Below are 13,487 nucleotides of genomic sequence, written 5' to 3' on the forward strand. Positions count from 1 at the left end.
GTTCAAGCAGTCCTCCCACCTCAGCCTATGGAATAGCTGGGATTACAGGCACGCACCACCATGCCCAGCTAATTTTTGTATTCTTTGGTACAGATGGGGTTTCACCATGTTGACCAGACTGGTCTTGAACTCCTGACCTCAAGTGATCCACCTGCCTCAGCTTCCCAAAGCGCTGGGATTACAGGCGTGAGCCACTGCTCCCGGTCAAGACTGTTTTCTGTCCATATGCCTTGGCAGAATGGGTGCTGGGTTCATTTCCCATACCAGGGTCTTTCATTGGTTAAGCCAAAAATCTCAGGAATGACCAGGACTCTTCTTGGGGAAGCATGACAATACATTCTACAGGGTCGAAGATGCTGATAAATTGGCCCATTGTCATGGAGTTTTTGGGGAAGGCTGGGAACATCCTCTCAAAAAGAGTCCACTGGAGGAATCAAATGATCTACACAAATAATTGGGGAGTGGGAGGGGTCCTAGGGGTTGTCTGGGCATTGAACTTATGAAAAATCCTCAGGTCCCTCTGGTCCAGTCCCTAGCTTGACCCTGAGCAGCTTGAGGGCAGCATCTTAGGGCCTGTGGGTTTAGCAGGGTGTGTAGTGGGTAGCAGGGGCCCGATACTTTTTCTTGACAATGCAATCTTTAAAATCTTACACGTGTAAAGACACACAAACCCAAAAAGGTTATTTAACCAAGATCATAAATGCAGTTTCTAGTTGAGTCATCACTGTCAGCCAAGCCCTTGCTGTTCCACCATTAGCCACAGTAAGATATTCCTTCATGGAATGTTTATTGAGCCTTTTCGCAACTAAGAGCAAGGGTTGTAGGAGTCATTTACAATCTGGTGAGGAAGTTATGATAAATGTTTAAAACTGGATAAAATATGTGCTGCTACTAAGTGATTTAAGTGGACCTGGTTTCCGGGAATCATTAACGTGGACATAGATAAAACACATAAAATCCTGCTCCTCCTATAGTCTTTCCCAGCTCAGTGAATGACCCCTTTTCTTCCAGTTGCTTAGGCTACTGGATCTTCCCAGACTCCGTTCTCCCACATTCTGCCTGTTAATAAATCCTGTTGGCTCTACCATCAAACATAACCAGAACCTGACCACTCCAATCGCCCATGGCACTATCACCACCACCCCTCACCTGATGAGTGTACTGGTCTACCCTGTCCCCTCTTCCTCCTATGACCTCCTTGAGATGTTTCTCAACACAGCTGTCAGAGCAATCCAAAAAAGGTAAGTGAATCACATCATTGAGCCACTTGACCCTCCATCGCCCAGGTCTCCTGTCTCCCATTCCCTCTCACTCATCCTGCTTCAGCCACACCAATCCCCTTGCTGTTCTTGAGCATACTGTGTTATTTCATTTCTTCTTCCTACGAGGATCTTCCCCTACATATCCACATCACTTCCTTCCTCACCTTCTTCAGGTCTTTGTTGAGCAGTAGCTCCTTCCTTGACCCCTCATCCCATTGAGCACTCCCCGTCTCTTTCCTGCACATTACTTTGCTCCACACCACCATCTGACATATTTTACTTTTCTTCAATTTCCCGGAGTATAAGCTCTAAGGGACCAGTGATATTTGCTGTATTCTTACTCCTGACACATAATTTTGATGGCAGTTTAGTACTAAGACTTTATGTCAAGATTTGGAATTAATTTAGCCTATATTCCTGTTTTCCAAGCTTTAAAAAGCAAATGTCCCACATTAACACCAAAACCTCAAGCCCCAAAGGTCTCCAGGTGAGAATTATGGCCTCATCTATGACTCTCTCTCAGTGATGATTTTGTTGACCTTTGTTTTTGGTAGTTTGTATTATAAAAATAGGTGATATTTTGCATTTCCCAACGTAAAGTAATATTGACAGTGTCTTTCAAACTACATTCTGGCTGGGCATGGTGGCTCACACCTATAATCCCAGCACTTTGGGAGCCCGAAGCGGGCGGATCACCTGGGGTCAGGAGTTTCAGACGAGCTGGCCAACATGGTGAAACCCCGTCTCTACTAAAAATACCAAAATTAGCCAGGCGTGGTGGTGGGTACCCTGTAATCTCAGCTACTCAGAAGGCTGAGGCAGGAGAATTGCTTGAATCCGGGAGGTGGAGGTTGCAGTGAGCCGAGATCCCACTACTGCACTCCAGCCTGGGCAACAGGGTGAGACGCCACCTCAAAAAACAAAAACAAACAAAAAATACATTCTGATGCAGATTCTGAGGTGTCTCTCTAGGGATCATTTACCTCATTGTGCACTGGGAATCATTAAAATAATGGTTGCTCCTCTAACTCTGCAGGCAGTGTGGTCTTCTTGGTTCTGGATGGAGTTGAGAAAAATGTTAAGTTTGGAAAACAATCTTATCTGTTCTAGATAACAGAATTCTTTCTTGATGTGTAAAATGTATGTATCTAAGACTGAACTCCATCTCAAAAAGCAAATCAATAAAAAGCACAAAGGCTTTGCCTGATAGTACGAAACAAAAAGGGTTTGAAATATAAGGCAGAGAAGTGATGAAATCTTAACAGTACATTAATTAAACAAGTCACACCTCTGCTGTCAATATAAAAAATAGATATAAGCTCAAAATATGATGGCAAATGGTGTCCCCGAACTATGACGTCAAATGGCAAAATGGTAAGCCAAAGAATGACCTTTTGGCCGCAAAAGAGCAAACCTCAGGTGAAGATATGAATGAAGAATTAAGACCGAAGATCTCTGCATATGGTCAGTACCCAAGACAGGTTATTCTCTGAAACGTTTCTAGAGTAGTTCAGTACTTGCCAGTAGAGTAGAAAAACGTATACCAGCAGTGCCAAAGTATGTCTTGTTTCTTCTTCTTGTGTAATAAAGGGACACTGTTTGGCCCTAGGTGTCTCTCATTTTGGAATCAAACAATTTGAAATAGGAGTATGGCCTCTCCCTTCAATGCCTGGTTTACTTCTATCATAGACTAGAACCCTAAATCTGATGCTTTTCACAAGTTCTATTCTATATATGGGCTAGTAATAGAGGAATTCTAATGTTTCGATAAATATAGAGATTCAGAACCCTATCCTTTCCACTTTGTTAACCTTAAATTCCTCTGGAGCCCAGGGGCTTTGTTTTACAGAAGGGTTTTTAGGGATGCTATTATAAAAGGGTTCAGGCACAAACCGGGGAGAGCACAAGTTACACCCACTAACCTGGTCTCTGGTGCTGTCACTTTATATTCTCCAGGTATCTCACCAACATGGCACAACACGGACAAATTCTAACATCCTTAAGGATGATGCACTGAAGGTCAAGCTATGGGGTAGGTTAATCTGCAGGGGTCAGTGCACGGCCTGAGTAACCAGAGGTTCTGAAATAATTCTTCTTTCCACTCTTCTTAAAAAAGTCAAATATAGTCTGGAAAACTCAGCTTTAAACTTTATCTAGACACAAGTGAATTATATTCCTCCATGACAGATGTACATGGCTCTAGGGAATGACAGGAGCCTGCAAGGTGTTTTGAAGACCATGGGTCCTCAAAACAAGTCTGTTGAATGAATGAACAAGTAAGAACACAGCCCATTAGAGGCCGGGCGCGGTGGCTCACGCCTGTAATCCCAGCACTTTGGGAGGCTGAAGCGGGCAGATCACAAGGTCAAGAGAGAGATACCATCCTGATCAATATGGTGAAATGCCATCTCTACTAAAAATACAAAAATTAGCTGGGCATGGTGGTGCACGCCTGAAGTCCCAGCTATTCGGGAGGCTGAGGCAGGAGAATTGCTTGAACCCTGGGAGGCAGAGGTCACAGTGAGGAGATAGCACCACTGCACTCCAGCCTGGGGACAGAGCGAGACTTCGTCTCAAAAAAAAAAAAAAAAAAAAACCAAAACCCACCCATCAAAAATCAGCCTAGTTAAGTTTAAGAAAACTGAACACTTTTCATTCAGATTGCACTGTTTTTTTTTTTTTGAGACGGAGTCTCGCTCTGTCGCCCAGGCTGAAGTGCAGTGGCCGGATCTCGGCTCACTGCAAGCTCCGCCTCCCGGGTTTACACCATTCTCCTGCCTCAGCCTCCCGAGTAGCTGGGACTACAGGCGCCCGCCATCTCGCCCGGCTAGTTTTTTGTATTTTTTAGTAGAGATGGGGTTTCACCGTGTAGGCCAGGATGGTCTCGATCTCCTGACCTCGTCATCTGCCCGTCTCGGCCTCCCAAAGTTCTGGGATTACAGGCTTGAGCCACCGCGCCCGGCCCAGATTGCACTGTTCTTACTGGAGACTTCTCACTTCCACAGTTCCCTTACTAATAGGAAAGGTGTAATAATTTTAAATGAGAAGAAATTACTAAATCAGTAAGAAAATACAGTCTCACAAAGAACAGACAGGCTTCTTGTAATTTATTTGAGTTATTTCCAAGCGACAGTTACAAAAGTTAATTTTTATAATACTCTTGATAAGAAAATAAAATTTAAATAAAAATACATTCTCAACAATACAACATGGTTAAACAAATTCACTACATTAAGTTTTGATAACTTACATTTTCAAACTGGGTACTGTAAAAACCAATATTTACTAGCAACATATTAATTTCCAAATTAATAAAAATGGAAGCAGATAGTATCAACCAAGATTGGTAATTTAACTCTAGAATGAGTCTTGTATTTTTCACATACTGTAAAAACACCTAAAACGCTATGCAGAATTCTGTCTTTACAGGATGTACCGTTAGAGCAAATTAAAGGTGCTTTCACTTAATAAAAAGATCTGGTTTTCAAAACCTGGCATAAATGATATCAGGCTTCAGAAACAGAAACAAAAGCCATATCATTCGTCACCTTCTTTTGTTTAATAAAAAAAGCCTAGTTTTGACACTTACCCATTACCCGTGATATTAAAAACAAGTTTCTTTGGCAAATAAAATAGTTCAATTTGATAAATTATATTCCTGGGAGTAAAAATCTTTGCTATTGCCCATCATCTTATTAAATGAATATTAAAAAACAAAGCTAAACAAAAACAAAACAACAAAACAAGCACAGATCACACCACAATTTCAACTGATGGAAATGGCTAAACTAAGAACCAGAACCGGCATCTATGGCAAGTTTCCCCATATCATCTTTTCTTTTCTTCCTGGAGTTTTTAGGTTTCTGGATGAAGTGAGCTGCCTTGTATGTTTTCAAATGTGGAAAAGGTAGAGAAAGAGTATCGGGTAGTAAAAATCAAAAAATCTGTAAGTAATGGCAGAGGAATGAGGGCCCTGGAAGCAAATTCCTTGTTATCTTAGGGTCCTACTTACAAGGTCTCTTATTTCAAAAGACTTTCAAAGAAAAATAATTTAATTTCACATTACTTCTTTTTAGGCTGTGCCAAGTTGGTTAATTTCAGTCAAACTGGCTGTTTAAAAGTGTCATGTGAAGAAAAGAACTAGATGGCTGAACTCTTCTCCTTCCAAATCCAGAGTTACGTATGCACACAGCCTTGGTCCCTGTGATCATGCCATGATCTTTAAAAATAATCACAATTGGGGATTTGATATTAGAAATGTTAGATGAATATTTCTTTTGCCTTAAAAAGCCACTAAAGAATAATGACTGGTACCTGGCAATGTTTACATGTTCTTCGCAGGTAGACATTTCAGAGACTCTTAAAAAGAATTTTAATCTAAATGCAAGTTGAGAATGAGAAATTTATTAAATGGCTAAATTCTTTCAAATGTATAAATCAGTGTAGTTTATGGAATCTACAAGCTTACAAAATTTAAGGACTCTTTCAAACTTGTCTTTAAAATGAGCCGGGAGTAATAATCTACCATAATGCAGACTTAAATGTAACTCATTGATTTTTACAAGTCATTTAGAGAAATACATTGCTCAGTTATATTCTTTTATGGAACAACTTTGATGGTATGCCAGTAGTCTTTAAGAATAATTACCTAATAACAATATAATTTAAAAACAATTACCCACCAATAACAAAATTGGCAAAGTATATCTTGAAATATAGCTTATGCTCAGGGACACAAAAAAAGTACTACTAGCAGACTTACATTAATAAGTCACAGTTTTGAACAGAAACATGTAAATACTCCAAGGTTCAAAGTACCACATTTAGAAAATGTTTTGAATTAAAAAAGACACAATTAAAGTACCATGGTTTTTAATACTGATGAAGCAAAGTGTATCCCTCAACTTCAAGGTAGCAACTTGCTTCGACTGCTTATTTACAGTTAGGGTTTTTAGGACAAAAGTAAATTTCTAGGGTAAAAAAAGTCTTCAAAGAGTTGCTTGCCCAAATTCCATTTGGCTAGCAGGCAATAAGGAAACAGTAATGAAATATAAACATTTTCAGGAAAGCATTATTTTTAGACTTAAACACTGATCATTCAACTGATCATAAAGATTAGATACCATGAAGTATCTAAAGTATAATCTGGAGCAGTCCAGATTATTAAAGTGCGCCGAGTGACCGTTCTCGAGTAAGAGCAGAACCGAACACTATGAGGAGGGCATCCTTATGGTGGCCCTTATTACCACATGAAATAGCAGGTGAAGTCAAGTGACTTTCCCACCACCTTCATTCCCTGTTTACTTTCTTTTTCAGAAGAGATGTCCTTAGAAGTCATGTTAAACTTTCAAATCAAGAAAATGAGTACCTGGTATTTAAAACAATGAAAACAATTTCAGAGGTCTCATTACTTCTTTTGCCATCACTGATTCCAAATGTAAACAAGATGCACACAATAGCACGTATTCCCTGATTCCTCCTGTCTTGAGTTTTGTTTACATCTTTAGGCAAAAGGATCTAGCAACTTTCAAGGATGCTCTGGCAGTTTTCTAAAATTTCTATCACTGTCTTGAATGGAACCTGTAATGACTGATGGACCAAAGGAAAATAATTTCTTATTTTTTTTCTTTTTTAAAGCGGGAGGGTCTACATGAACTAAATGAAAAGCTCCGAACTGTCATGAATTGGAATTTTCTAGTAAAACACAATGTTGGCAGTATAGAGCAGGCACTGATGGTAGTGAAAACAAGTCCACAGAACAGAGTGTTATAAGAAGAGATGGTTTCTTGCTACGGAGAAATTCTCCCTTTGTTACAAAGCTTTTCTAGAAGATTCGATTAAAAAGAAGTTGCAGAAATATAGATTTGGTCACACAGGTATGAAGGGAATCTTGGGCTTTAAATTCTCTAGTAATACATCAATACCAGGATTCCCAAACAATTAATTTCAATTATTAAATATTAAATACAGTGTGGAGGCAGATGACATTGAAGCGAATGTTCATTCTTAAATACTATGAACAAAATATATGATGAATTGAAAAGCTCCAAGAAAAATAATATTTTCCAGTTCTTCTGAACCAATCTGTTAAACTCTAAGATGCTTTCCCAACAATTGGATTTTCCCTAGAAAAGAAAAAATGTCATTTTTCAAAATTTAAGAAATATAAAAATTTAAAGGGTGACAAATATATAATCCATTAAGTATTTAGAATTTTCCCTGGATAATCTCTCATGCCAAATCTTGTTTCATTAATTCAACGAGTACTTACTGACCACCTATTAAATCTTAGACCCTAGTGTAGAACTTAAAGTAGTAAACAAAACAGACCAAGAAAACCCTTGCCATCATGGAACTTACACTCTAGTATAGGGTAAATAAAATTAATAAGATATTTAGTACACTAGAGGATATTTTTTAATAGAGAAAAATAAAACTGGGAAGTGGTATGGTGTGTATGGGTATGAGTGGAGAGGTACTATTTAAGAAAGAATGTCTGGGATCTCATATGGAAACTTCCCAGGGCTCCAAGGAAATTGGATTACTACTGTTGGAAAAGAACCAATTACATTAGTACAGAAAAGACAGGATTAGGATGCTTATAATAACTGAATTGAGGCATCTATCTAGGAAGAATATAAATATTTATACCTGTCAAATTGATTTTTATTGTACATCAATAAAAAATATAATTATTAATACACATACTTTTCAAAGAACATTTAAAGTGGTGGGGCCAGGATTCAGAGCCCTAGTCAGCTGTGTGACCTTGGGCAAGGCATTTAGCTTCCCCAAGCCTCCATTTCACTAGCTGTAAAATGAGGATAAAACCAAGTTGGGCTGATTTGAGGATCAATGAGTGTTCACTGTGGCAAACACTGTTACTTGCTGGCCCAAGAACCATCCCCTCCCTATCCACTTCTTTGTAAACAGACCCTGATTCTGCTCTAACACTGGGCAGCCATGTGTTTCAGGGAAGGCCGGGGGTAACTTTAGAGAAGGTTCCTTTCCCCTAGTAAGGAGAAAACAGCCTTTTCTGCCTCTGGATGCTATCATACAAAAATGTGGGGCTCTGAATTATTGCAGCTCATGAGGGAATAAGCCTGAGGAATCACCTTGTTGAGGTTGGCTGAGTGGCAGGTGTTCCTTGATGACAGTGCTGAGCTGCTGAATTAACCAACTGTAGAAGTTAACTACTTAATTTGCAAGAGTAAATAGTTTTATTGTTTAAGCCACCTCAATTGAGACTTCATAACTTGCTTCTAAAAGCAATCTAAATAAGCTGTAAAGTACTAAGCACAGTGCCCCTTGGTAGAGTAAGCTTCCAATAAATGCGAGTTGTTGCTGTTGTTATCCATCGTAGTATCCATCTACACCTGAAGTGGTCCAAAAAATCAACTATAAAGTACTTGTAGCACTTTTACAGCTTATGTTTTTTTGGGGGTGAGTTTTGTGAATTCTTATTATGTACTGTAGAAAGAGGATCAGTAAAAACAAAAACAAAACAAAGACCTACTAAGTATTCAAGAAATGAATTACAATTGAACATAACATTAAAACTGGTGACAGGCTGGTAGTGTTGGCTCATGTCTGTAACCCCAGCACTTTGAGAGGCCAACGCAGGAGTATCGCTGGAGGTCAGGAATTCAAAACCAGCCTGGGCAACATAGCAAGACCCTGTCTCCACAAAAAATAAAACAAATAGCTGGGCACGGTGGTGAACACTTGTAGTCCTAGCTATTCAAGATGCTGAGATGGATCGCCTGAACCCAGGAGTTGGAGGTTACAGTGAGTTATGATCATACCACTGCACTCCAGCCTGTGTGACAGGGCGAGAACCTGTCCTTTACAAAACTAAATATATATAAATATATTTTTCTTTTCTTTTTTTTTTTTTTTGAGACGGAGTCTCGCTCTGTCGCCCAGGCTGGAGTGCAGTGGCCGGATCTCAGCTCACTGTAAGCTCCGCCTCCCGGGTTTACGCCATTCTCCTGCCTCAGCCTCCTGAGTAGCTGGGACTACAGGCGCCCGCCACCTCGCCCGGCTCATTTTTTGTATTTTTAGTAGAGACGGGCTTTCACCATGTTAGCCAGGATGGTCTCGATCTCCTGACCTCGTGATCTGCCCGTCTCAGCCTCCCAAAGTGCTGGGATTACAGGCTTGAGCCACCGCGCCTGGCCTATTTTTCTATATAAATACAAATAATATATAAACATAAAATATACATTTATATACATATATAATTTCATATACATATATATATGAAATTTAAAAGTGGATAAAGTATAGCACCAACACAGTGAAATGATGGCTAAACTGAACAACACAAACAGCACTTTGAGTTTGAGTGGCCAGGGAAACTTACACCAGAGAATGGTCCTCAGCTGGGTCTTGAGAGATGTGGGTGAGCAGGAGGTGTGAGGATGGGGCAGAAGAGGCAATCTCAAACTGTTTAAAAATATGTTTACAATAGCTTAAAAATCACTCACTTGCTCCCATATTTTGCACTACTGGATCTTTTCTTCCTATATTTTTCATGAGGTTCATCCAGCTTCTCAATTATGCTTTTTATTTGCTGAATTGTCTTAAAGGTTGTTACAGAATCCTCGATTACAAAGTTAGAATAATCATCAGGCTCTTTCTGTGGTCCTTGATAGACTGCAATAGTTCCACAAGCCTCTAAAAGGAACAGGAAAACAAATCTCTGATCAGACAACTAAATTCTATAAATGTAATGTGTAGTACAAATAAGAATTTTTCAAGTGTCTTATGCTGAGGGGATTTCCCCTGGCAGAGCCAAGATAACTAAAATACATACATTTTATTTATTAGGATCATCACATTCATGCAAAAACAGTATTTTAACTTCATGAATGTCAATGAAAAATGCCCCCTGTGGGTCTGTCAACTTTCATATAAATAATATTTTGGTAAATCTATGAGTATTTTCAACTTTTGTATAATGCTAAAACAATACTTTAGGAATTGGTAATGAAAGATTATGGTTATATAAAAATAGATTGTGTATTTACCTTCCATCTTCTGCAGCTTAAGTAAACTGAGGGTAAAAAGGGAATAAATTCTTTCTGTTTCTCTGTCTTCATCAATATCTATTTGGATGTCTGCAGGGACACCTCTATGGTAAAAATAAAAAATAAATATATTGGACAAATTTTATTTTGTTAACATGCCAAGGACTTCTGATGGTTTGAGACTAAAAATAGAACCACAGACTTTTGCAGAAATTTAGTTTCATTTGACAGTTAAAATAAAGTGGGGCCAAGGAGAGTTTGGTTGTTATGTGACTCTAAACAGAAGGAGGGAAATTTTAAAGTAAAATCATTTCCACAACTTATGCTTCATCACAAAACAATATATTATTACTTAAGTCTTAGAAATACAATGGTTGTTCCATACAATTAGAGAATGCTAAGGACTGTTCTTTCTTGATACCTTGGTCAAGCTCATGCTTCTATTTAAACATTGCCTTAAAATTTTTTTTAACTTGCGCTACCAGTATTAATTTTAGAACATTTTCTTCACTCCTAAAATAATCTCTGCATCTCCCCATTCCTCCCTTCCTCCTATCCCTTGTAACCACTAATCTACTTTGTGTCTCTACAAATTTACCTATTCTAGACACTTACATCACATGTTATCAGATAATATGTGGCCTTTATGTTTGACTTCTTTCACTTAGCGTAATTTTTCAAGGTCCCATTCTTGTTGTAGCATGGATCAGTACGTCATTCCTTTTCCATGGACAAGTAATATTAACATTGCATAGATATATATATACATCAAATTTTGACACATTGCTTTTATAATCAGAAGGAAACTTACGCAGTACATGGCTTGCAGCCGAGAGTGTTTTCACCAGTCTCCTGACAGCAGAGCCAATTTCCATTCAGATACACTGAGGGATGATAAAAACTGAGCCTGTTTTGATTGCATCGGCTCACCCTGCAGAGTACGTCTATCCATTCATTAGCTTCTACACAGTTATTTGCCTGGACATAGAGTGGTTTCTCCGTATGTATTACTTGGAACATCTTCATAGGCAATTAAGATAAAAAGTTAGTGACAAGAGTCCCCAAACCAACACACAGTACAAAACAGAAGAAAAGTACCTAAAGGAATCTAGTTTGCTTGGCTAGATAACTGGTGCTAAGATGTCTTAGAAATTATTATGTTTCAAGCAAGTTAGTCCCAAGCATAATCTGAGTCACATGGTACTAAGCAGTACAAAAGAATGTAAGTTTTAGAAGCCACACATATCCAAACGAATGGACTATCATACAGATAAGAATAAAGCGAAGGAATTGCTAATGGAAGAAAAAGTATAAAGAAAAAGCAGCAGAAAAATATTTAGGAACAAGGAAATCACCCTGGTTGGCTTGAGTGTATGGTATGCACTGAATGGGAGCAGAAGACAAAGCCGGACAGATAGCTTGGGACTGTATTATTCAGACACTTGAATATCATGTAGAGCATTTCATTGTAGCATTCATCTCTATTTAATATTTATGGCCTTTTGTTTTTCCAGACCTAAATGCATACTCCTTTAGGAGCCTTATATGGTCTATTTACAGCTATATCATAAGCGGTTAGAGCAGTGCCTGATATACAGTAGACATTCAATATATGATAGTTGAATTAAGTGACTTTATCTTTTTTAAAAACATTATATATCACATTTGCTTAAATTACATAAATTTTAGATTTTATACCAGAAACCAGGTTTATCAAATATTCTATCTTAACATCTCTGTTCAAGACAAAAAAAGAGAAACACACCTTTATTAACCAAATAGTTTTCTTTGCCCAAAACTGTATAATTAATTGGTTAAATAATACAAAATGCAAAGTTTCTTAACCTCCAGCACTTCAGTCTATATGGCATTCAAGCAAAGCTTGGGGGTGAAATAAAAGCAAAGCTTTAATTTTTCTAAGAACAATATTACAAAGTGACCAGAAGTTAGAATTATGTTTTCTTATAGTTTATATGACTATGTGAGATATAATTTATTCTCAGGTAAATCGTTAAGTTGAAATTCATCATATTCTTATGCCATACTATTATGGAGCTCCTTTAGCAAACTCAGATTTCCTTAATGGAATTTCCAAAGTCTTCGGTTAAGGACTCACTCTACCAGATAAGATTTTTACTTTTTTTCCCTGCATCTCTTAAATTTTCTAGCGTTTGATCAGGTGGCTGATCAACCCATAAGGGATAATAATGAACAGTTTTTCAGTTTAGAAATACTGTTTTGAGAGTTAATTCCTTAATTAAATTTAGGTTAGAAAAATATAGAAATGCACATAGGTAGTCATAGTCACTGCTTACATAGTAACTTCTCCATGAAAGCAAAGTTCCTGTCTTGGCGAGTTTTGAGTTGACCTCTTTTGCTGAATCTGTTATTTTTTCAGTCCCCATATATAAAATTTTGTAACATTCTTACTTTCTCCATGGAGATCAAATTTAGTCCCAGATTTTTCCTTGAAAATGTTTAAATATTTTATGGCAAAGAAAAGCAGTGGTCACTTTAGAAGACAATCAGAATTTATCTGTTCCATGAAACAAATATTTATATATATGCCATTTTTAAGTCTTCTTGTAGCTTATTTATACTTCTACCATCAAGAAGATGAGCTTAAACCCTACAGAATTAACCTCACATCTTTATAATTCTGATAGAAATTACTTTAATTTTGTTTTACTTTTTTTATTTAGGCAAAGATGCAATCTACACAATTCCAGTAAAAAACATTCTTGCTGTGGAAAAACTGGAAGAGAGCTCTTTCAACAAGAAAAATGTAAGTTATGTAAATAAATATTTAAAGCTTTCTGAACTGCATGTATTAAGTATTTGTATTTCAAGGTATTTGGTAATACCTTGTATTTGTATCGCCTATTAGATATTTGTATGCAAATTTTCGAGAGGTTGTTTATTGGATTGTTTACCATTAATCATTAATAGTTCATAAATAGCTAGCTCAAACTCTCTCTTAAAATTGTCCTTTATTGTTGATGCCTCATATAGCTTACCTAGTTTGTTAAGTTAAAGATACTTTTCTCAAGACTTCCCTGTTATGATATATTTGATAAACCTGGTTTCTGGTATAAAATCTAAAATTTATGTAATTTAAGCAAATGTGATATATAATGTTTTTAAAAAAGATAAAGTCACTTAATTCAACTATCATATATTGAATGTCTACTGT

The 13,487-nt window shown here is 37.6% G+C and overlaps 1 protein-coding gene across 1 annotated transcript in view; it reads right to left on the reverse strand.

The window, feature by feature from the left end:
• Positions 1 to 4,333: 4,333 nt before the first annotated feature.
• The window catches only part of RASA2 (RAS p21 protein activator 2), a 140,401-nt gene continuing 131,247 nt past the window's right edge, over positions 4,334 to 13,487 (reverse strand). Inside the window, exons 25-28 of the mRNA XM_011958220.1 lie at positions 11,106 to 11,314; positions 10,295 to 10,398; positions 9,752 to 9,941; positions 4,334 to 7,387 (exon numbers count right to left, since the gene is read on the reverse strand). Coding sequence (XP_011813610.1) covers positions 7,357 to 7,387; positions 9,752 to 9,941; positions 10,295 to 10,398; positions 11,106 to 11,314 — 534 coding nt within the window. The 3' untranslated portion in view covers positions 4,334 to 7,356. The remainder of the gene's footprint in view (positions 7,388 to 9,751; positions 9,942 to 10,294; positions 10,399 to 11,105; positions 11,315 to 13,487) is intronic.

Source organism: Colobus angolensis, unplaced genomic scaffold (genome assembly GCF_000951035.1).
Source record: "Colobus angolensis palliatus isolate OR3802 unplaced genomic scaffold, Cang.pa_1.0 Scaffold46, whole genome shotgun sequence".
Classification (NCBI taxonomy): domain Eukaryota; kingdom Metazoa; phylum Chordata; class Mammalia; order Primates; family Cercopithecidae; genus Colobus; species Colobus angolensis.